The 25894-nt window shown below is 38.9% G+C and overlaps 1 protein-coding gene and 1 non-coding gene across 7 annotated transcripts in view; both read left to right on the forward strand.

Moving 5' to 3' along the window:
* The first annotated feature begins 588 nt into the window (after positions 1–588).
* LOC133516239 (endoplasmic reticulum metallopeptidase 1-like) overlaps positions 589–25894 on the forward strand; it is a 36858-nt gene continuing 11552 nt past the window's right edge. The window contains exons 1-14 of one of the 6 annotated variants that reach the window (XM_061849063.1): positions 589–917; positions 11469–11561; positions 12687–12803; positions 13357–13537; positions 13860–14021; positions 14337–14464; positions 14902–15000; positions 15829–15973; positions 16649–16800; positions 17490–17634; positions 18753–18873; positions 20031–20133; positions 20765–20957; positions 21700–21881. In XM_061849063.1, the coding sequence (XP_061705047.1) occupies positions 864–917; positions 11469–11561; positions 12687–12803; positions 13357–13537; positions 13860–14021; positions 14337–14464; positions 14902–15000; positions 15829–15973; positions 16649–16800; positions 17490–17634; positions 18753–18873; positions 20031–20133; positions 20765–20957; positions 21700–21881 (1875 nt within the window). In that variant the 5' untranslated portion in view covers positions 589–863. Of the gene's footprint in view, positions 918–10355; positions 10688–11468; positions 11608–12686; positions 12804–13356; positions 13538–13859; positions 14022–14336; positions 14465–14901; positions 15001–15828; positions 15974–16648; positions 16801–17489; positions 17635–18752; positions 18874–20030; positions 20134–20764; positions 20958–21699; positions 21882–25894 lie in introns of those variants that run through there. The other 5 variants (XM_061849065.1, XM_061849066.1, XM_061849067.1 and 2 more) reach the window with 5 other exon arrangements.
* Positions 25085–25157, forward strand: Trnak-cuu (transfer RNA lysine (anticodon CUU)). Its single transcript has one exon. It is a non-coding gene; the product is annotated as a tRNA-Lys (tRNA).

Below are 25894 nucleotides of genomic sequence, written 5' to 3' on the forward strand. Positions count from 1 at the left end.
TTCAATGACGTTTCGAGTTTGGTCACGTGACGTGTGCCAAAAGATATTTGAAATTCAATATTAACAAAAATATGGTCATTAAAGGTCCCCTAAAAGTAGTTTAACATGTTCTTATAATCCAAAAGGATTTATTGGGATACAATTCTGCCCTAAGATTTGTAGATGGAAACAACCCTATTGTCTCTCTTACATTGGTCTACAAAAATAAAAAAAACTCGGAGATGGTGTATAGTAAGAATAACTTACTATACCCATTCTTATCTTTTACAAAAAAGATTTCATAATATGTGGTATTTGCAAAGCTACTTATTCGGATACAGTAGTAATAATTATATTAAGCATTTCATTCAGATTACAATGTTCCCTTACAGTTACACTATACAATTTAAATTAATAATTCATGAGTAATCGTAAATTAAAGTTCCATTTCGAGGCATATAACTTGTATGAAATGTTAAAGACGATAAAATCCGTTAGTGCCTATTTGTACCACCTTATGCGCTGCGATCGCTTTACTTACTCTCACCTTGCACTTCGCACGGTGCCAATGGAACAACCAGGGAAGTTTTTAATCTACTGCTGGTAACACTATATCTGTCAAAATTGTCAATGTCAGTTTAATGTCATTCTATGCTACATACAATTGGAAATATTATTGGCTCAATCTCAATTTAACTTTTTGATAACAATCTAGATTAGGAACTTTTTATTTATTGGGCGAACTAAGCGCGGCAAATCCAGTCTTATGCTTTGGATATAGCGGTTGCGAACTGCTATTTTAAATAGAGTGCACAAAAAAAAATTACCAGTTTTACAAACACTTTGTATGTTTATAAAACCGGAGTGCCTTTGCAAATAATAAAATGAAGTTCGAAGATGATCAAGATGACAGTTTCAACCTGAAAAATAGGACTAAGGTGAGATCTTTTACTAGATAATTAGGTTTTTTCCCTACAATTTAACGCACGTAAAAGACTGGTTGTTATTTCATCAAATTATATAGTTTTTTTTTATCACAATTTAATTAGTCTGCCGGTCGCAAAAGGTAGGTATTCATTCAATTACTTTTTTAAATTTCAAAAGCTTTACTCTTTGAATGTGTTAATGTTTTTATTTTTTTTTATTTATGACAGTTTGCAAATCCAGTGTGTATATAAAGTGACTGGGTAATGAATAAACTTAAGAATTTACTGTATTCACAATGTTGGTTAAAAGTGTTAAATTTAAATATAATTATGTATTGTTCTTATAATGGCTTACCACAATTACTCCCGTTGTGTAAGTTTTTCTTTAATTATTTGTCTATCAGTTTTTATTTGTTATATATTTATTATTAGGCTTATTTACTATGTAGGCCATGGAGGTCACATTTCCTGTAGACTCTGTGTTAGACTCTTTTGGGCATTATGTAGTAATATTCAATGTATTGTTAGATTATTATCAAATTGATGCAGTTTTGATAAATTTGAAAGAAAAATGTGTTGCTTGGTAATAGAGCATTCAACACACCAAAAGAATGATTGTAGGTATGTTCTCTGGTTATAGATTGGTTACACTGGTCAGACAAATGGACCACCATCAAATTTAAAGTATGAACTTTGGATTTCAAAAGAGTGTTATGAATTTACAATGATAATTTTTAAGTTTTATTTTTCTTTACTTCTCACCATCAGGTCAAAAAATTAAAAAAAAATTAATACTAACATTTTGATTTTACAATACTCAAAATGTTTTAGAATCTTTGTTAATGCATATTTTGCGGGATTTTTCTTAGGTCTTATAATAACCAGACCTCAGAATTTGAGGGCAGAATTTAATGACAGGTAGGGAGTTCCTATACTGTTAAAATTAATTATCAATGCTTGTCTCCTATACAGACATCACTCCAAGTTTTGTTTGCAAAAATATATGTGTCAGAAACAGGCAAATCTTCCCACTTTGTAGCCTGACAGGGATGCCTTGACAGGTTATGCATATTAAGATACAAGCAAATCTCATCCTTATGGCAAGCAACAAAGTGGGACATCTTGCCAGTTTTGGTAAAGTCAGTTCCGCCAATTTTATTGAAAGTGTAAACATGTAAAAAAAAATAACTAATTCTCTTCATCTTTATTATAAAGGTTTTTTGAAACTTCATCTCACCTATAATTTTTTAAAACTTATTAATCATTTAAAATATGCTTTATGTAAACTTTGTCATCAACTTCAAAATATTACTCACAAAAAATAGACACAAATTACAAACAAAGCTGGGGGTCACTAGTATTTGAGAAAATTATCAATAGTTGAGTAAGAGAGAATGTAAGAACATGTAATGTTACATGTAAGAATTTTGAACAGATTATTTCTCTGATAATTTCAGAAATCTACTTGATAAAAACTCTGCTTGAACTACAAGTAGCTAAATTGTATGTAAACAATAAATTTTTGTGGAGATTTTATTTATTTCGATTGTAGGTATAACTGATTATAGTTTGTAATAAACTCTAAAGTGTCCCCAGATTATCATACACATATTGGGTGTCAGTTTTGAAACAGTCCATACAAAATGTATGTGAAAATGCGTTACAAAACTGACAAGTCACAAATTTGTCTTTTTTTTGGGACACTTTTATTCCTTTTTAAATTTATAGTCCTCATGATTCTGAGTCGATATACCCTAAAAGTCGATATTTTATCGAAAAATTAAAAGGTACAACTTTTAAGTGATAATGCCCATATATATAATATATTATTAGCTATTACTGAAATCAAGTATAGGTACATGTTTATTAGGTGCTTCTTAAATTGTCTTATCTTACAATATAAAATCAACATTATTGTATGAGAAACACAAAGCGCCATCCTTTTATGTGTTGTTCTTTAAGATAATCAAAAGATTGACAATATTGGATGGTAGCAGTTTGAGATAAATTGTTATCTAATCAACTCACATCTCATGTTAGATATTTTTTGCGTAACTGAGAAAAACTAGGTAAGGTAAACTAGCTAGGTAGGTAAGTAGTGGGTATATAAGCAGTCGCTGAAGGATAAACGCTAAGATGAGAGAGATACTTCGGTTGGTAGAGGATTAGTTACACCATCTGGGGTGAGGTTATGTGGGGGAGGGGGGGTTCGCCAAGAATCTCAACAAATATCACCAAGGGGGAGGGGGGTCAAAAACTAGCCGAAAAAACCTCGCGTGATTTGTGCAGAAGCCCTCATTTATTTATTTTCCTTTTTAGGGTTCCGTAGCCAAATGGCAAAAAACGGAACCCTTTTAGATTCGTCATGTCCGTCTGTCTGTCCGATTATGTCACAGCCATTCAGTTTTATGCCGTGTCGTACAGCTGCGTTCGTGACCCACAAATGGTCTCGCCGGAAGATCAGCGCTGACTTTTGAGTTAGCATTAATGCTGACGCGGGACCATTTCGTGGTAAACTATTTATTTATTCTATGTTTCTTTCTTTTGTTTTGTTGTTATACTTTTGTATGTCATAGTTTCTCACGAATAAATGCTATGATAATGGGTAATTCTGTAATGAGTAATGACAAACTTGAAATAGGCAAGTTGTTATGTCTTTTGTATGACAGACATGCAGGAGCACAAATATTTGCACAAGTACGGCCAAGTGTGTTACGGGCCTAACCTAACTCACATCACGTATTACAGTCCATATTTATTTAAGTACATTCCGGATATTTGATGTGTTGATTCAAAACAGTCATAAATAGATTAATAAAAAATATATTAGCGCAGAAACCAATAAATATTTGATATATTACGTGTGCTATAAATTTTAACAACCTTCCTATCTTAACTCTGGCTCAGTCTTTATTGATAACACCTGGCATTTCGCGGTACAATGGCAATGACAATGAGAACTCTAAAAATAAATAAACTATCTGCATACTTATAGGTACGAATTAAATCATAATAATCGACTTGAAATAATTAAAAATAACGTAACCGATTTACAAAAAATCGTTAAGATGAGAGTTGGACTACACAGAGTTCTGTAACTAGGTATAAGTAACTAAACAGAAAAGAAAGACGAGAAAATTTTGAAGAGTCAGAAGAGTCGCCAGCTTCGGTAAGTTCGGTAACACATTTCTTTTGGTTAGATTACTTAGATTGCACCGGTAAAATAAAAGCTTGATTTGGAATCTCACTCCTGGTCAATTTTAAAGTTGATTGTCCTGTTTTTACTTTATGTTCTTTTTTTTAAAATCAAGTAGGTAAAGTAAATAGGTATAGTTTCTATTTTTCTCCGTGAGCTTCTACGGATTATCGTTTTATCTATTGTTTAAAAACCGCAAAGGCGCGTGCCACTATGAAAAAATGGTCAAGCCGCATAGGTAGCGTTTATTAAATTACTACTCTATTGAGCACGGAATAAGATTCATTATGAACTAATACAGAATTCTAACAGAATAGCTGTCTGATCTCTATTGGTGCGTCTAAGGTAGGCGACTAAACGCTCTCAAACAAGCTTAACTTGTGACACTGCGATCCGAAACAAAGATACGTATTCGAAGACCTCGCTTGCACTGGGAAGCTATGTTATGTTTCTCGAGGAGCAGGTAAAAAACAGGGCCGGATTTTCACACAAATATATTTGGGTGGTTTTACGTTCTTTAATTTAAAGAGATAAAACATAACACTATTTAATTCAATAAACGCTACCTATGCGGCTTGACCATTTTTAGGGTTCCGTAGCCAAATGGCAAAAAACGGAACCCTTATAGATTCGTCATGTCCGTCTGTCTGTCCGATTCTGTCACAGCCACTTTTTTCCGAAACTATAAAAGCTATACTGTTCAAACTTGGTAAGTAGATGTATTCTATGAACCGCATTATGATGTTTACACAAAAATAGAAAAAAAGTAAGTAGATTTTTTTTAAATACGTCTTAAATGGGACGGAACCCTTCATGCGCGAGTCCGACTCGCACTTGGCCGCTTTTTTCATAGTGGCACGCGCCTTTGCAGTTTTTAAACAATAGATAAGACGATAATCCGTAGAAGCTCACGGAGAAAAATAGAAACTATATATGGTACAGCAAAGCTCGGAAATGGCAAAACACATAAACATCTGTGGAAGCAGTGCAATGTCTTGTAACTGCTCAATTTATGGTTAAATTTTATTTTTATTTTATTTATGGTTAAACCGCAATCAAACAAAACATAGATACTTACTATCTACACTCAAGAGCAATGAATACCCAGCACAGAATTTTCCATCCAAAATTACATGATTACAAGAAAATTATGAATGTAGAATATAAGGAGCGTTTTTTTTGTATGACATTGCATCGACAAAGCAGCGATTGCTAAGTTTCAGCAATCAAACGCAGATTGTTTTTTTTTTTGCCACGGTTGAAAAAAAAGGTACGCTCGTGTGTGGCCTCAGTGTGACCTTAACTTATATTTATAACTTTTACAACCTTTCGATAATATAAATTATTGTACAATCATTGAGTTTTATTACACCTATAATGGATAAGAGCTGCCGTGTGGTACTGTAATAGTTATTTACGATACAGGTGCGAAAAATAGGAAGTCGTAACGAGTGGCGATAAATTAAAACACGACCGAAGGGAGTACGAGTACGGGTGTACGAGTTGCGACTTACCTATTCGCACTTACGTTTTACAGTACATATGACCCTTTAAATTTTCGACATAGTTAAATAATGTGCTAATTTACGCACTAGTGCGGAAAAGTAGCACCATATGTACCTACTCTAATTAGAATTTGCTCATTATTTAGGATTGTTAGTCGTAATCTTTAGGTAAGTCAATCTTTAACAATAATATATTGTGTTAGAAAACTTACGAACTAATTACATATTTACTTATAATTTAATTAAACTAAGTAGTGAGTGGACATGTCAGCAAATAAATAAATATTCAGATAATAGACAGAAATAAATAGACAGACAGACAGACAGACAGACAGACAGACAGACAGACAGACAGACAGACAGACAGACAGACAGACAGACAGACAGACAGACGGACGGACGGACGGACGGACATACATGGCGAAACTATAAGGGTTCCTAGTTGACTACGGAACCCTAAAAAGGCGGTATTTATACTAAACATTAGACCCGATAATTTTTTTTCCCAATTGAACAGTGAAAGGGAGGCATAAAGTCGTATTAACTTACATTCAATACTTTGATTATTTTAGGAATAAAGTCTTAAGTTCAGATTCGAATCGTAGTATTGTATCTAATAAACACCTCACAATATGACAACATTATAGATGCATAAAGTCTCAAAGTAACGCCAACCACAAAATCGAAACAATTGAGAGGCAAACGTATGGAAAAAGACGGGTGTGAAAACAATGCTTTGTGTTTCACGAAAATAAGAAAAATCATGAAATCCGACCTTATGCACTTTCAGTATCTCGGAAACTAAAAATGAAAGAAATTCAAATCATTCGAAAATTGTTTCTGCTATAGGTCTATGGCCGTATTTAACGGATCCGTAATATCCGGACCGATCCTATATTTGACGGATATCCGGATATTTCGGATATCCGGATATTTCGGATATCCGGATATGCGGATCTCAAACCCTATACACAAATTACGCGAGGTTTTTTGGCTATTGTTGGACTCCCCTCTCCCCTTGGTGATATTTGGTGAGGTTTTTGTGATTTTTTCGCAAATGTATTTAAAAACTTCGTGCACGAAAATGAAAATAAATAAAAATGAATCGAACCTTGTCCCTCATCTCACATGCCGGCAAAATCTTGCTCCATATTATCAACAATCGCTTCGGCTACTACAGTCTTTGCGGAAAGAGAAGAGTCGTGGAATGTAAGGAATCTCATACATTCTACGACTCTTCTCTTTCCGCACAGACTCTGCCTGGATTGGCAAATTCCGCAAGAGCAAGCGGATCTTGTGAAGGCCAAGGGCACTCGGGAGCAGATTCTCAATGTCAGACATCTCTTGAAAAAGCATACGAGTTTGATATTGGTACGCCAGTGATAATGTGTTCTGTCGACTACAGCAAAGCTTTCGACTGCTTGCTTATGAAAGGTCATTTCGCTCTGCTTCGAACCCTGTATGGCTCAAGCCCAGGAGTCGTAAGAGTCGATAAAATAACCTCAAGGCCTTTTAAATTTCACCAGGGAGTACGACAGGGATGCATTTTATCGCCCATTTTGTTCAACGCCTTTGGAGAGCACATTGTGAGATGTACTAGAGAACTGGGAGGGAGGCATCACAGTTGGTGGTGTGAAAGTCACCAACTAACGCTACGCCGATGACACTACTCTTCTGGCAGCAAATGAGTCGGAAATGGCTGCACTTCTAAACCAAATGGAGCGGATCAGCAAGGAGATGGGACTTTCCGTAAACAGGTCCAAAACCAAGGTCATGGTGTTGGATAGTACTGGGAAGATGGAACTCACTGGTTTGAGCCTAGAGTCAGTCGAAAATCTTATCTACCTAGGCTCCAACATCAGCAACAATGGTTCGTGCGAGAAGGAAGTGCGCAGGACAATTGGCATGACTAAGAGCGCCATGTGTCAGCTTAGAAATATCTGAAGAGATCACAACATTTCCGTAAAAACCAAAACCAAACTGGTACAGTCTCTAATATTTTCGATCTTTTCGAATGGCGCTGAGACTTGGACATTGAAACCTGGTGACGTCATTGACGCCTTCGAGATGTGGTGGTAGAGGAAGATGCTCCGTATCTCTAACGCCTCCATCACAAGAACTCGAAATCTCATCGCAGCTGTCATCCGAATGTCTACGCAGAGTCCTTGAATACTTTAGTCACATTCCAAGAAAAGACGATGGCGACCTCGAAAAGCTGATTGTGACCGGCAAAGTAGACGGGAAAAGGCCTGAACGCGGGCGAAGTCCAATACGTTGGTCTGACCAGATCCGCACCGCTCTTGACTCCACAGTTCTCATGGCTCTCCACACCGCCAGTGACAGAAACAGATGGAGAAAGATCATAAGAGAGAAAGTGATACATAAGGGAGATCACGACCCTCACTATTGAGGTATACGCCGCATTAAGTTAATAAGTTATCATTTATGATTTTAGGATAGTAACCTCATTCGCCACGTCTATTATCTTCTTTAAAATCACTGTAGCTCACTACAGCCTGCTTGTGGTTCTTGCTTAGACTTTGTGCAGCTGCAACAACACTTAAAGCGCGATGCCCATCCCGCGTTGTTGTACCCGCCTAGGGATTGCAAACCGGATTGATTTTCAATCCGGCCGGATTTTGGCCTTAACCCGGCCGGCCGGATCCGGTTTGGTATAGGGATATTAAAGTTAATTAAATGACATATTTTTCTAGTTTTTTGCGTAATACGTACCATTCACAAAGTGCTCAAATTTTCGTTAACAATTATAATTTTTATCATTTTCCAAAGCCCGGTAATGAGATGTGGGGTGGGAATTGGAACTCCTAGAAAGGACAAGTTTTTCATTCGTTTTATGCTCTGTTCAACTTCATACCTCTCATCCGTCGCCTTTTCCTCATCTAAAATGCACAGTGCGTGCTGTATTTAGGCGTTTTTATTTTATTTTACCGGATCCGGTCCGAATCCGGTAGCTCCTGAAAAGTGCCGGATCCGGCCTGATTATCCCTATGCCCGCCAATCCCGCACCATATTCACGCGCCGTGTATCTGAGGGCCTACTGCGACCCACGTCGTTCTTTCGTTCGATTTTCGTTGTTACCGCAGTAGGCCTTCTTATTATACTTCAAAAAACGATTGTCGCTCTTGCATATTCGAGCGATAGAGAGGCAGATAAAAAAATCGTACAACACATGCTATTTACATCTACACAAATAACGATACGGACTAGACGGTCATTAATTAAAGTGAAGTAAGGTTATAACTATAAAAAAAGAAAGAAAATTTGGATTATCTCAAAAACCACGAAATGCTTACTAAAGCTTTAAATCCATTTTCCCAAGCAGCTTAAGGTGCCCCGTCGGGAGTCAAATGTCCTATAATATTTATTTATTCAATTAATTATATGTATTTTGTGACTATGTAGTACCTATACGAAATGAATCACTGAAATTCTTAGAGGCATTCATGTGTACGCAAAACCTCAGGCACGCCTCTAGGTATAAGGAAGGGCCCATGTTTATTTTATGTTACGCAGCAACATATTATGTCAGTGAGTAAATAATTCCATGAATAGTAGGTACATATAATATATGCACGCGGTCGAATGCTGATAGCGACCCTGCGGCACCCCATCTAAGGCGGAGCCGGCATTCGTTGGTGGTTTTAGACGGTAGCCCTCTAGTCCGTCATCGCCACTGGTTTCCCCCGGAGTAGGTGGCATGCGTAAAAGCATTTTCCTAACGTTAAAAAAAAGGTACATATAATATGTATGAAATGTATTATTACTTTAGGTACTCGTAGAAAAATGAACACCCAGTACAATCTTTAAGCTGTAACCTTACTTAAGTGTTCAAGGTTTCAAAATTATTGAAATCTGTAATACATATACGTAAGTAATTATTTTTTCTGTCAGCCCTTTAATGAATTAAAAGTACGTAGTGATATATATATATATATATATATATATATTTTTTTTTTTTTTAATACTTCATATGCAAGACAAGTTTGCAAGCAAGCGAGATAGATAGATAGATAGATAGATAGATACATTCTTTATTCATACCCACAACATACATGGCATGAGCATCAAAATAAACAAAAAAGAAAAGTGTAAAATAAAAACATGCAAACTTAATTTAATAAAAACATTTTTTAGTTCATTAATACGCCATGTGTCGTGGCACAGAAAAGGCGCTGACTCAGCATAAGCCACATCGCTGGTATTCTGCCAGTACCTTACACAAAAATGGGCAACGCTTTTGGCTATATGGTTCAATGTAGCCAGTGGCATTTGGTCGCGCGTCAAGGGTAGGGTCCTTCAGTCAGCCACAACTTCAGCAGAGTCACCGATCTCACTGGATGGCTCACTTTAACCCTTAAATGCATGATTTTTTGTATAACTTTTTAATAAATTGAAATAGATGTGTCATGTTGTATAGATTTAGGGAAAAATGAGTAAAATATATGCATATTGAGCCACGGACCATCAAATATACGATGCATATATACATCATTATGCATTTAAGGGTTAAAGCCCGAAATAGTCGACAGGTGAAAATAAAAAATAGGACTACCCGAGGCCCTACCGCGAAAAATGAAATTTCTTTATCTGCCTCTCTATCGCTCGAATATGCAAGAGCGACAATCGTTTTTTGAAATCGAATTTGAAAAAACTGGATCCGGCCGGATTTTGGCCTTAACCCGGCCGGCTGGATCCGGTTTGGTATAGGGATATTGAAGTCATCAATTTAGAAACAGCGCGCCAAGCGGGACGTATTGGAAACTCAAAAATCCCATGCAAAATGAGACTTAACGCAAACGCGTACGTCACGTCTCGCCATCGAATAAATTTACACTAGTGGTACTGAGTACATTGTGTTGATAAAGTGACTTTTGACTTATTGCTGCCCTACTTGATAACGGATGTCATATTTCTCACCGGAATTCATATTGATTTTCACGATATCGTGCAGTAATCTGATTTACGAAGTTCAAAGATAGCCAGTTAGTCAGTGGGCGTAAGCCGTTAAGACCGTACAATTAACGCTTATCGCTATAAAAATGGGCAAGGCGCATAAACATGTAAGATGATTTGTGATTTTCCGCTAGTTTTTTTAATTAATTTATTAATGAAATTGCAATGTATGACTACTTTACGTTGGAACCGTCACGTTTTATTAACACCTGTGGCCTTTGCAATTGTTAAAATTAATACTTTACCCGAATGGAATTAGTTGTCTTTTTCTGTGTCAATATCTATTGATTCGAATAGTGTAAAATTATTAATATAAAAATAAAATCTAAGCTATACTATAATCAAATCGGCTATCAATTCCTTAAGTGTTAATTAGTGTTGCATTTAATCTGCAAATAATTATGGAATTAATTCGGATCATTCTTATAAGTGCTATCATAAGATATGTGTGGCGGATAACGCCACTGCTGATATGGGCGGTGGCGGTGTTCACCGTTCCGACGAAAAGTATAGAAATCTAATGATCATGCGCTGTGCCCTTGACAATACAGCAATACACTGAATGATTTAGTGTTTATTTAATTGTTTCTATTGTATTCGAGTAAACAGTAAAAGGCAGCTCCTTATCTATCCTAAATATGATTCTGATTTACTTTAATTCGCTTGTTTATTAGAAAATTAACATTCTGAATGTCAAATAACTTGGTCTCCAGTGATTTCAAAACTCCGCTCTTACGATGAAAAGTTTGTACCTAATCTATTAATCATTAGATTTCGATTTACAGGAACTAATTATGTGTTTATTTCATCTCTTTAAAAACTGAACATAAACACATATCTAAGTGGCTGTCAACTATACTTCATTAATGACAAGATCCAATTTTGCAGAATCGTCCACATATTAACTATGAGGTTCCGGATCCGGAGGACCGCCGGGAGAAGCCATGGCAGCGGGTTAATAATACTCCATTCATTAATACGGTACTAGCTGACTAATACCGCGCTAAGACATTCTGTCCTGGTGAAGGTATTTGTGTTTGTACTATCGATTTACCAGACATTACAACCCTATGTTACATTGGAAAATAACTCCATTTTAGTGAGAAATGTAACGCAGGGTTGTCATGCGTGTCCGGGCTAAATACGTGATCTCTGATTATGCATGAAGCTGCCTGTAGTAGTTTGCTTTTGTATCGTTCATTCCGCGCATGACTTAAGAATGGCCGGTATTATTAAACATTCAGTATGCTTGTTAGTTACAATTACATCATTTGTATCTTCACACGTATCGCTTTCATAAAATAAGATGTTAAGTACCTTCGATCCATTGCTTTTATACCCAATAGCCTAGTACCTATACTTTAGATTTCATCAACTCTCAATAGTCATCACACCCTGGTGGATACTGCCTCAGGCTGCTGACATATGCAGTGTAGCCACCATCATACATCTGCCGCTATTAAAATGTGATGTCAAGGACAATCATACATCACAATTCTACGACAGAAACTTCGGTGACATGTGTCTATCCTAGATAAAAAAGGTCGTGTTCATTGAACGATATGTGATTGCGGCCGGCGAAACCTCCACTTTGTCGCTTGCCGTATTGACGCCTTGTCAGGTTATTCGTATAAAGATACAAGCAAGTCTCGTCCTTACGGCAAGCGACAAAATGGGAGGTTTTGCCGGCCGCAGTCACATATTATTTCAATATCTACATTTTTGGTCTCGCATGCGTAAAATATGTGACTCTGACTACTGTACAGGCATTTTACACACCTACTTTTCTAGATTTCAGGTACATGTTTATATTTTTACTGTTCAACTCCGGCGCTAAAGGTTGCATACCATATAACTTGATACATATAGGTACAAGCATGTGAAGCATGTTTATGACTTTTGCACGAAATGACGTTGGTAAAGCTGTACAAAGTATATTTGTTGCAACTTGGTTACCGTGATATCAAAATCTATCTTCATCGCTATGACTCTAAAATCATTCGAATGCGGAGGATCATCCAATTACGATATTCCCAGTAGCCTTTCAGATGCGCCTAATAATATTCATAACAGTCAATTTCAGATAGCATACAATTTTTGAATCAGGTTCCCAGTTACTTCATCATCCTCGTGCTGGGTTTCTATCTCCTGTTGGCGTACTCGACGCAGCTGGTGGAGGATGACATGCCTCGACCTGTGACGGATGCTGATCTCAAGAGAGACGTGAGTTTACTTTTAGAAACTGTAAGACGGTTCAATATGCAACAGCAAAGAATGCGGGCCATCACAAGGTTTTATACTGTCTCAATCACCTTATTTAATTATTTTAAACGGCGTTTGTACGCAATGCATAATGGGGCATTACGGGCATGATCTTACAACCACCACTTTATTCTTTTAAAAAAATATTTAGAAAGTATATCTCCAATCTTTGTTACGAGCAATCGTGACTCAGCTTAGACGAAAACGGATCTAGCTGCGTAGACAAGATGCCAATCGTTAACGCTCCGTAGCGGATAAACGCAACTGTCTGTATCGCACTAATATGGAAGAGTGATAGTAGAGAGAGAGAGAGAGAGTTAACTACGCTACGGAGCGTGCAAGATTGGCATCTTGTCTACGTAGCTCGAACAGTATTATTTGGGCAATGAAAACTAACCTAACCTAACTTAATCTAAACATGTACGATATTTAGCTATAGGACGTTCGCAATTAGCAATATAACCCATATTATAGTTTTAGTTTGCGTCACGTTAAACTATCCTAACGTTAACAGAACAGAATAGCCTTCAGTGAAGAGACGGCTCTGCAATACTTGTACACAATAATGGGGGACAAGCCCCGCGTGGCCGGCACCGAGTACCACCTGCGGCAGACGGAGGTGGTGCGCGACTTGCTGCTCAACCTCACCAGCGATGCCACGCTCCCGGTCACGGTGGTGTGGCAGACGGGCAGTGGTGAGTGGCGGTTTTTTAATTTGCACCATTGCTGAGATTCTTTGAAAAAACTCCTCAGTGAGAAAGAGGTAAAATAACTCGTGTGTGCCTTCAATATTCCGTGACATATTTTTTGCGATGTAGCTCTACCGCAGATTAAGATATACCTTTTTAATTGGGATACCTATTTTGTAATTAATCATCTTATAGACTTTTCCATTTTCGTATGGCACGGTTTTGCTCTTGAACTTGGTACTTAAGTCCTAGACAAAGTTCTTAAACTTTTCTAATTTCAAAATACTTTCCAGTATAAATATAAATGTTTTATCTATTTCCCTTCTAGGCGCCTTCAAATTAGACCACGAGATACCTTATTTGGGGTGGTACTACAACGCGTCCAACATCGCCGCGTTGCTGGAGGGCGAGAGCGGGGTGCGAGCGAACGGCGAGCTCGGCACTACCCTGCTGCTCAACTGTCATTACGACTCTGTGCCTTTTGCACTAGGTAAGAAGGTCTATTTCGTGTGGCACAATTGAGATCAAAAAATAAGATAACTTACGTTTCAATTGATGAATGTTAGGAAAGGTTAGGTTAGGAAAAATTCTAGTTAGGGAACCCTCATACTGTTTCTCTTGCCGTGCGCAAAGTAAACTTGTGTTACCGCACCTGACCTTATATCATTTTGAACACTTTGCCTCGCCCGTTTACTCACGTCTGCCGATGCCTGTTCAAGATTATGTTTATTTCACGATTCATTTTATTTACTAAAATTATTAATTTTTCTGACTTCTATGACTGATTAGTGCTGTGTATTTACAGGAGCATCCGACAACGTAGCTTTCTGCGCAATCATGGCGGAGGTTCTACACCGGCTGGCGCAGAGAACCACCAAGTTTAAGCACAACCTCATCTTCCTCTTCAACGGTGCCGAGGAGAATGCTCTCCAGGTATACACATTATACATAGAACCAAGACATACATTTAAAGCGTCAATTTCAAAGTAAACGTCTCGTAAATAAATAAGTTCAGTGACTTACTATAGACTTGATGGGAAGACTTACTTTACGAGTGCATTGAAATGATTCCATGCCCATGCTCTTTTCAAAATTCTCCCTATCCCATTTCAATGAAACTTTTTTTTTCAAATCAATTAAGGTTTTAGAGTAAGACCAAGCGATTTTGACAGCCCAAACGGTGCAAGTGTTATTTTAAACATCGAATTATAAAATTATGAGTTTTAAATAACACTAAAAATCACTGCCAACGTAGCTTGGTCTAACTCTAGTTTGCAGGCGAGAAGAGGTCCTCTTTTTTAATAATAGAAGTAAGTAATGATATCCGACCTTTACCAAGAAGTACAACATCGATTGTTGGCTGTTCGCAGGGCGCGCACGCGTTTCTACAGCATCCGTGGGCGCGGAACATCACCACCGTCGTCAACCTGGATGCGGGCGGCATGAACGGGAAAGCCAACATCTTCCAAGTAATTACGATATAGTAGATTGTTAACCAAAGGATGAAAGGCATTCATTTCTGCCGAGGTGCGTTCGAGCGCCGATGGTCGGAGGCTGAAATGATGCCTTTCACCCGAGTTAACACTCTATTTTTCATTTCGAATACGAGGACAGTAAAATACATGTGCATTTAAAAAAAGACGACTAAGTATAAACTTCAGTAGTATTTCTTGAATTTCGATTAATAATTTAGGTAGAATATCGTTATTTATAGGATGAGTAGTTAAATATCAGAATAGGAATTGCGTAACAAATCCATTTAAAACCAAATTTTCATTCCTTATCGTAAAAAAAGAAAAAAAAAGTAAAATGCTCTAGTGCAGAAACGTATCACTTTCTTCTTTAGAACAACAATGACCCTTTTTCAGAGCATGAGAAATGAAAAATTACTGACTTCTCCGTTTACTGTAGACGTAAGCGCTGATTTCTATGACAGTCTTGTGTTAAAGAACGACCATGTCGCGAGGATGGGTCTAAGTTTTATATTATAGTGCAAACTCGGGTTATGTCAAACCGTCAAGGATGCTTGTAAATCTTACGAGTAGATAATACTTTTGTAGTCTAAGGGGAGCCACGGCTTATCGCTCCTTCCACAGGCGGAGCCTTCGAGGGAGGAGCTTCATTTGAATCTGAAACCTAATTGTTTACTTTTATGATACGATTTTTCTTTATCACTTATATAGTCCAATAATGAAATGAATTAATCTCTTGTTTCGGTCCTTATATAATTTCAATTATAATAAAGAAAATTTGTAGTGACAAACGATATTGTTATTATAATTTAATGTTTATTGTAGACATTGGACTCGCGGCTTGCCCGCGCCTACGCCAAGTCCACGAACCGGCCTTCAGCGCAGTCGTTCGGAGAGTTCCTGTTCGGGTCGGGGCTCGTGCCGTCCGACACCGACTTCAGGATATGGCGCGACTACGGACAGTTCTACGGTAAGGATGGGGATCGCTCATTAGAATAAGTTACAAAATCGTGCATAGAATTTTACAAGTCTTAATTAATTAATTTATGTTTTATCCTTTTCTTACAAATACGTAAGTCAAAATGACAGATACGTAATACGTAAGTCAAAATGACTGATAGCTAATTGATGCTTGCAGAGCGTTCATGAATAACGCTATTAAACTGTAGTATGGCAAACTAATGTTTTCAGTAACAGTAGGTAAAACAAAAAAACTATATATTATTTTTATACTACGTCGGTGGCAAACAAGCATACGGCCCGCCTGATAGTAAGCAGTCTCCGTAGCCTATGTACGCTTGCAACTCCAGAGGAGTTAATGCGCGTTGCGGACCCTAACACACCGCACCCTCGTTGAGCTCTTTTTGGGGTTATAATACCTGTATTATACTAGGATAGCACCTGATATCTAGGTAAGAGGCAGTATGAGCCTCTCTGTCTAAGCGACACTTGTCAAACTATAATATACTCGTAGCATGCAGTAGGCGAGATCCCGTTTCACCTTAAAAAGCCATATAACAGCGAAATGTGCAGATATAAAATAAATTCGTTCCAAAAGGTGAAATCGCAACATTAATAGCGATATCTGGAATGATAAGGGAGCATGGGATAGCAACGGAGTTTTCTTAACCCTTTCCTGTGTCAGGCATCGACATCGCGTTCGTCAAATGGGGCAACGTGTACCACACGCGCAACGACAACCCCACGAACCTGCAGCCCGGCGTGCTGCAGGCGGCCGGGGACATGCTCCTCAACCTCGCCAGCAACATGGCCGATATGCCTGAACTTGTCGAAAAGGTAAATATCTACATCTCAAATAATCGAAGGATTTTTTTTTCTCCGCATAGGTTCTATTGCGACTTTTAGCAAAAAGGTATTGATAGTTGAATAGGTGTAAAGTCTAAAAAATCGTGATTGATATCCGAACTAGATGCCACTTTATTTTGTGGTAACTGGCCTGTCATTTTGACCTTCACCGATGCCATCACAGTGGACCATATTTATAGGAATGTGGACGAGTTACCAGTGTGCACTGCGGACCATATAAGAATGTGGATAAGATAGGAAAGTGACGATATAGGAATGTTGACGAATCAGAATATTGGACCATGTGACAATAATGACAAGTTAAGAAGGTGAAGAAATATGATTGTGGACGACGCGGTCGCAAGTCGTAAGCCCCATTATGTACGGGATCCTACAGCCATATGTATGTATTTTAGTTTAGCAATCAATTTGAGGCACAAGTTTTTCTTAGACTTTGTACCTTTTCCCCTAGTAGTAAGAATATATTTGTGGCATTCCATCTGAGAAAGGTCCTTATGCACATGGAGAATAAGGACCATTTAAGCATGACAACCCTGCATTTTTTTCATCATGACTATTACTATTCTAATTACAGTCAAATCTTTGTAATCAGACTCCTACTTTTTTTTGGGCTTTTTGTGTGTATTGCAACTTTGACTGATTTAACTAAATGATGACAGGCGGAGCCGACCACGATGGTGTACTACGACTACCTGAACAGCTTCATGTTCGCGTACCCGCTGTGGGCGGCGTACTTAGTAGACGCGCTGTTCGGCGTCGTGGCGCTCATGAGTGTGGGCTACTTTGTGTTCGTGGTCGGCGTGCGTGAGTATACCTACAACACAGTACTTCTGAATGACAAGCGGAGCTACGAAGGTGTAACGACTACCTGAACTGTTTCATGGTGTACCCGCTGTGGGCGGCGTACTTAGTGAACGCGCTGTTCGCCGTCGTGGCGCTCATGAGTGTGGGCTACTTTGTGTTCGTGGTCGGCGTGCGTGAGTATACCTACAACACAGTACTTCTGAATGACAAGCGGAGCTACGAAGGTGTAACGACTACCTGAACTGTTTCATGGTGTACCCGCTGTGGGCGGCGTACTTAGTGAACGCGCTGTTCGCCGTCGTGGCGCTCATGACTGTGGACTACTTTGTGTGCGTGAGTATACAGTACTTCTGAAACATGTGTATCACGAATGTCATATATTAAATGGTTGATTTTTTTTCTAATTGATGTTCTTTTCTCGACTTGTACCTCACTCGTACTTACTTGTAAAAATACGGGTACATCACTAGTCTGTCAGAAACGTCAAATGCTACCTAAATGCCACGAGGCCTCGATATGTATTCATTATCGCGTACTCGCTGTGGACGGCATACTTAGTGGATGCGCTGTTCGGCTACGTGGCGCGTGTGTGGGCTACTTTGTCTTTGTGGTTGGCGTGCGTGAGTATACAATATATCTGTGTACATACTACATACCTACCATACCATAGGGTACCTTAGGGTTACCTATGTAAGCAGCATTTTTGAGGCTATAACGCGTCTGTAAATAAGATTTAAGGATAAGCAAAGGGTTATTTATTTTATATCACAGTTGTTATAAAAACATCTTATTTTATGCAGGTTTACTGAAGGAAAAAGGCCTATTTTGTCCCGCGGGACTTTTTTTTACGCGATTTCGGGGTTGACCCCATAGTAAAAGTTGTTCAGTATGACCCACATATTCACCTCTCAGCGTATGGTCAAATATAACAATTTCAACCTGTATAAACCCAAACAATTGATTATTTATCAAAAGACCATTTTACCTACGTTTGTTAGGACATTTCTTTTCCTTTTCGATTTTCTTGTTGGTTACTCCAAATCTGTGAATTTTTTCAAGGTTGTGTAGATAATATTGTTTCATTTTTATTAAACAAAGTATAATTTATGATATTGCAGGCAAGTCTACATTCCGTGGCTTAGCTTGGGCCGTGCTGGGCCGCTTGCTGTGCACGCTGGTCGCGTTCGGCGTGGGGCTCGTGTTCGTGCTCATCATGAACGCCACAACCACGCAACTCAGGTACTGATGCACTAGCATCGTATGCATGTCCCGACTGTTTTATATTTCGTAGACAAGTCTACGTTCCGTGGCTTAGCTTGGACGGTGCTGGGCCGCTTGCTGTGCACGCTGGCCGCGTTCGGCGAGAGGCTCTTGTTCATGGTCATCATGAGCGCCATTGCCACGCAACTCGGGTACTGATGCTCTAACATCGTACGCATGTCCCGAGTGTTTTATATCTCGTGGACAAGTCTACATTCCGTGGCTTAGCTTGGGCGGTGCTGGGCCGCTTGCTGTGCACGCTGGCCGCGTTCGCCGAGAGGCTCTTGTTCATGCTCACCATGAGCGCCATCGCCACGCAACTCAGGTACTAACATCGTATAGGTACGATATGTCCCGACTGTTTTATAGATTCAAATTTGCATAGTGTTGCATAGTCTGACCGAGCATGATGACGAAAGCCCAGACGTACGCACGCATTGAAATTGGCATTTTTACATCACTTATCTTCAAATTCCTTGCTGCATCTACCGAATTGTGATTACACATGTGCAAGTTGCCGAACGTAGGAAATGAATGATAATTTCATTTTGGAAACGGGAAATTTCGAGTACTCATACAAAAATACGAGGAAATTTCGGCAACGTTCCGACGGCACATCCGCAATTGTGATGTAAACTAGATACGTTGCCTGTCACACTTTTTGCGCAACCGCATACGCATTTATATGGCATGGTCGTAAATGGGTAATAGAAGCAAGGACAGCGTCTTCGCCGCGTATATAAATATAAAATCGTCGGTCTGGAGAAGATAACATTGCGCGTTGAATATATATAAACACGCGATAATTAAGTCCGGTTTAACGCAATAAAAACTAAGTAATCTTTGGTCGGTAGAGAGTACCATTTTGTACCATTTGGCGTTGAAACTCTAGGTCCATGGGGTCCCAGCGCGCACAAGTTTTTTGGACAAATCGCGAAACGTCTGATTGACGTAACTAGTGACCGAATAGCTGGCGGCTTCCTCGCACAACGTATCAGTATTGCGATACAACGAGGAAATGCCGCCAGCATCCTTGGTACATTGCCTCAAGGGCCTATATTTGATATAAGCTAGTTATAGTAATCATCTGTATATATCCATTATGTATATTGTTATATTTCATTCAATTGTTGCAGATATCTTTCCCATCAGTGGATAACCGTCCCGTTATACTGGATACCCTATGTCATTGTGGCCATGATAACATCCCAACTCTATGATGCCTGGAGTAGCAGAAAGGTTTGTACTTTGAAGGCCACAAAAATCCTATACTTTTTATTAAAAAACCAGATCACACTGCTTTCACGCTGCTCGATCATATTCAAAATACGAAGAACTTTAATAATTTGTAGGAGCGTCATTTACCATGACAAGGTTTTATTTGGCCTTGGCCATGTTTCGGATTTTCAGTGGGACAAAAATTTTTTCTGGTAAGCAGCCTCTTTGACGACAGACGTTGAAAGTCTTCAAATGTCACCGATGTAAACAAGAAGAAAAGGTTTCGCAATTATAAGCGACTTGACCACATAAACGCCAAAGAAGATTGTCAAAGAGGCAAGAAAAATATTTTGAATATAATGAAACATTAACATCAATAAAAGGTCGAAAGATTGTGTAGCATTTCAATAAATAAGTAATGTTTTGATATTAGTTGTTGACATGACGGGTACTGACAGTTTATTTGACTATACATGGCGCTGAAGACGCATGAAGCTGCTAGCGACCCTATCTCAGGGCTAAATATAGTCTTGTTAGACTTAACAGTGCAGTACAGAGTACAAAAAGTTAAAGTACCTACGACATTCCACTTTGAGACGTATCTAGATGCATCGCGGCAGATGAATTGACGAAAATGAAACTGTTTTTCCAGTCAGGACTTAACCGGTCATTCCGCGCGCTGCAAGCTTCAGCTGCGACACGCTTCATTCTCGCCGTGATCCTCCTGATCATGACATGCATCCCCGCGCTGACGACCATGCGCTACTCGTTTTCGGTGCCGCTGTTCCTCATGTCTGTCTTTTCCGTGATCCCTCTCATGCTGGCGAGGTATCTACGAGTACCAGGTAAATGTCATATTTGCGTACTGATCAGATCTAAACCGATCGCTCCCTGCGCTGCAAGCTTCAGCGGTGACACGCTTCATTCTCGCCGTGATCCTCCTGATCATGACACGCATTCCCGCGCTGGCGACCATGCGCTACGTATTCACGGTGCCACTGTTCCTCATCTCTGTCTTATCCGTGATCCTTCTCATGCTGGCGAGGTATCTACGAGTACCGGGTAAGTGTCATATTTGCGTATTGATCAGGTCTAAACCCATCGCTCACCGCGCTGCAAGCTTCAGCGGCGACACGCTTCATTCTCACCGTACGTGATTCTCCTGATCATGACATGCATCCCCGCGCTGAAGACCATGCGCTACGTGTTCTCGGTGCCGCTGTTCCTCATGTCTGTCTTCTCCGTGATGGTGGCTGGCGCGGTATCTAAGGATACCGGGTAAGTGTCATATTTGCCTATTAAATAAGTTTAAGCCCAAAGTGGAAAACCGCGCTAAACAGCCTTTCCATAAAAACGTAGTCTACATTTTCTGGCTGATAATTATCGATAGAAAATATTATATGAATTAATATAATATCTATCAGATTGTGTAAAAATATTTTTCTCCTCAACAACTGTAAGTAGTATCTTGAGTGTCCTTTATTGTACGTTCCCTGTTCAGGATGTACCGTCCTAAATGATATGACATGATTTTTATTTAACTTATCTTCTCGCGAAAGTTAGTATCCATTGCATTGTTTGTTGCAGCATGGCAGCAGCTGTTCGTGGAAATGCTGGTATCCGTTCCGGTGCTGATGTTCTTGTTCACGATGTGCCTGCGCATGAACTCGCTGATGCTGCCCGTGATGGGCCGCAGCGCCAGCAACACCCCTGACTTCTTTGTGGGGCTGCTTAATCTTGGACTGGCAGCACTCGTCACTAGCGCGGTGGTACTTAGTTTCGTTACTACTTGAGTTTCGTTTTGTCAATTGATGTTGAGTTCGCTTCTGACTTCTGAGCTGACTTCACAAAAAAATTCAAGTTGCTATCATTTTATGGTCTTTATCAGCGGTTCCAGCATACATATATTTGGACAAGCAAAACTTGTCAGTAGCAAAAGGCGGCAAATTTAAAAATCGCGGGTTAGCAACACTGTTTTTGAATAAATCTAAAATCGCGTGTCATCTGTGTTTTATCTGTGCGAATCGTTGACGATCCCAAACTCACAAGCGGTATTGAACCTTTAAGTCTAAGGAGAGACTTTGCCTCCTTGTGTGAGTTCTACCGCTTGTACAATGGGCTGTGTTCTGAGGAATTGTTTGACATGATGCCAACGGCCACTTTCTATCACCGCACCGCTCGCCGTCGGCAGGGAGTTCATCCTCACACCTTAGAACCTAAATGGTCGCGTACTGTGCGGTTCAAGAGGAATTTCCTCCCGCGGACGCTCCGGCTGTGGAATGAGCTCCCTTCCGAGGTTTTCCCGAGGGTCTACAGTATGGGGTTCTTCAAAAAGGAGTGTACAGGTTTTTAAAGGGTCGGCAACGCGCATGTAACACCTCTGGAGTTGCAGGCGTCCATAGGCTGCGGTGACTGCTTACCATCAGGCGGGCCGTATGATTGTTTGCCACCGTCGTGGTATAAAAAAAAAATCTGTGGAATGTGGATAGTGAATGACAGCCATCATGTTTGTTTACATTATGAATCGTTGCTATTTCAAGATAAATTTCTGCTGTCACCATTAAATACCTATATATTAAATAGGCTTGTGCATGAACTTAAGCAAAGTCAAGGTGCCTACAATATATGATCACGCTCGTTGATCGTAAATATTTGTAAAATTTGAGGTTATGATTAGGCATCGGAGTTTTTATCGCATGGTAAGACTAATAGCGAGCTATGGAGTCGACATTAGCAATAAAATTCAACTCATATTCTTACTCATATTCATTCATCTATTTAATAAGTGAAGTAAATGAGTATGAGTATTTTTAGGAGTTGAATTTTATTGCTAATGTCGACTCCATAGCTCGCTATTTGACCATGCGATAAAAATTCCGATGCCTAGTTATGATAATAACATGTTTTGGGTCGATGTACATTGCTGCTTTTCTTAGCGCGATACCAACTCAATAGTGCTTTTTGAGTGTTGCCCTAGTGCCCTACTTCACTTTGCTGTACATTGCTACTGACAGACTATAGTTTCTGAGAGAAAAAAAAAGTGGCACTCCGGGAGTGCCGACAGAAGTGAAAACTTTTTTGAATCGTCAGGAAATATGCCAACATGCATATCTATGTACGTACGTACACAATATAATTATGTAGATACTTATACTCAGATGTGTCGGTTACGGTAACGGTAACAGCATCACGAGTTCAATGGTTTTTTCCCATCTCAAAAAATGGCCGACGCGCCTGAAGAAGTTTTCACTTTAAAAAAAATAAGAATTTACGTAGATCCTAAATGACGTACTCGTAGATTTTAAAATAAAAGAGTACACCTTGCGTGTGTATTTATTTACAATATAAATGAAAGATGTGAAACGCGGGGTGTGACTTTACCGGGGGTGAAAGGGGTGCCTCTACACATTTTCAAAAATTGTTTTTTTTTTTTTCTCTAAGTCGAGCCAGATAACATGAAATCCTGACACATATTAAGTAATTTCAATAAATTTTAAAACCTAATTTGCTAATTTATAGGTTATTAAATGTACTTAAGGCTGCACCCCACGCAAACGGCCTCGCGTGTTTGAGCGGAACTTATACCCCTCACCGCCCCACCCGCTGCAAAAGATCGAGCAGGCAAAACTATGCGTTTCGTTAATTGAATTTCGCTTGCTCGCGCGCGCAATGCAGCACAGGTCCGTCTAGCAACACAACTTGCTCCGCACTGACTATACGGACGAGATCGGGGTAGTGGTAGGAACTAAGGCGGGATTAAGGCTTATTTTTTTAGAAATTGAGGCACAGGTTTATGAATTTGCATAAATAAAGAAAACCAAATCATTTTAAAGTGTTTTGTGAGAAAGATTATTAAGTTTCATATATTTTCGAGAAAAGTTGTAGTAGTAATAAGGTTACAACTGAAAGAAATAGAGATGGCTTCAAGATTTTTTTTCTTCACTTATTTAAATTAAAATAGATTTTCAGAAAAACCATGTCATTGCTTATATCTTGTAGATTGTTATATGTATATTGTTTTCTGCTCAGAAAGTGCCATATTTAATATTAAAAAAAGTGGCTGTGACATAATCGGACAGACAGACGGACATGACGAATCTATAAGGGTTCCGTTTTTTGCCATTTGGCTACGGAACCCTAAAAATGGTTCAGAGTAACTTAGTTTTACGGTATTTTGCGAGAGGAGGAGCCTTAAAACACGTGTAAGAAAATAATTTTATTATATATGTATATAATAGTACATTACGATACAAGTGCGAAAAATAGGAAATTCGAAACGAGTGGCGATAAATTAAAACACGACCGAAGGGAGTGTTTTAAATCGACACGAGTTGCGAATTACCTATTCGCACATGTATCGTACAACGTTTTACAGTACATATGGCCCTTTAAATGTTCGACACAGTAACGTAATATGCTACTTCTCGCACTAGTGCTATAAAGTAGCCCCATATGTACTGTAAATGGTTATTTTCTTTGACATGATAATTTTTTAAGCTAATCGCCGCTATTGATATTCATTTTAGCAGTTAGGGAGGTACATGCAGTGAGCTGCGAAATTGCATGGAGAAATTATGAATGAATTCATTGATAAAGACGCCATGCACATTTACAGCCTTTAAAATGACAAAAATAGCACACTTTTCTGATGTTTTGTATGCTCTTATAAGTATAACCAACCGGAGTCGCCTTTAAGAGCTGACCCCTCCGTCGAACACCTCGGCCAATGGTCATACTCACATCGTACTTATTGTATGGACTGACGTTTATCTGACATAGCCATACATTTGACGTGCCTCTCAAAAATCGGCAGACTGTTTTGAACAAAAAATTACATAGAAGACTTCTCCAGTTGGTTAATTACTCTAAGTTTGAACTCGTTACCATGAGTATATTTATATTTATTTATAACTGAAACATACTTAGAAATGAACAAAAATATTAGGAAGTCAATTTCGACGTAGCGACCACAGCCCGGCTAGCTCAGTCGGTAGAGCATGAGACTCTTAATCTCAGGGTCGTGGGTTCGAGCCCCACGTTGGGCGCAAATATATTTTTGTTGATCTGATGTATTTAAATTTGTTTATATTTTTGATATACATAGTTTTTCTGCATTTGTTTAATTTTGTTCATGGAGGCTAATTCCTTGCATACTTTTTTTTTGCCTCTCATGTTCTAATTCTAAACGTTGTTTTTATAAACGAATGAAATCTTCATAAAGTAGATATTTACAACCACAAAAGCAACGAGCGTTATAGCTTACCAAAACATAATACTAATTTATGCTAGTCCTTACTTGCGAAGCTGGAGGCCGGGCTTGCATCCAGGTAACTAAAATACACGAATATTTGTTCCTGGATCTATCAATGAAAATATGTACCTATACCAACCACGATTTTCTCCACTTTTCCTTTATTTCTAAGCAATGCACCTATTTTAGTCGCCTAATATCCATATATTATAAGCTTTGCTTAGTTTACAAGGATTGCCACGAAAGTTGTTAGCTGCTCCAGCTACTCATGCGATTACAATATTATTTGTACCATTGTGAGGGATATTTCAGCACTTATAGAGTTGACGTCAATTCATTTTTAGAAAACGCATAGTTTTTTAAATTTTATTTTTTACTTTACGTGCCGAAACCTAAACTTCAGCCAGGATGACCACTATGATCAGTAATTGAGACTCCATTATGTGTGGTATCATTTAATAAACATTATTAGTTTAAAAAATATCTAAGATTTTTTTAGGTGCTGCTAATTGCGAATCTCGACCATTTTTT

This window comes from Cydia pomonella, chromosome 3 (genome assembly GCF_033807575.1).
Source record: "Cydia pomonella isolate Wapato2018A chromosome 3, ilCydPomo1, whole genome shotgun sequence".
Classification (NCBI taxonomy): Eukaryota; Metazoa; Arthropoda; class Insecta; order Lepidoptera; family Tortricidae; genus Cydia; species Cydia pomonella.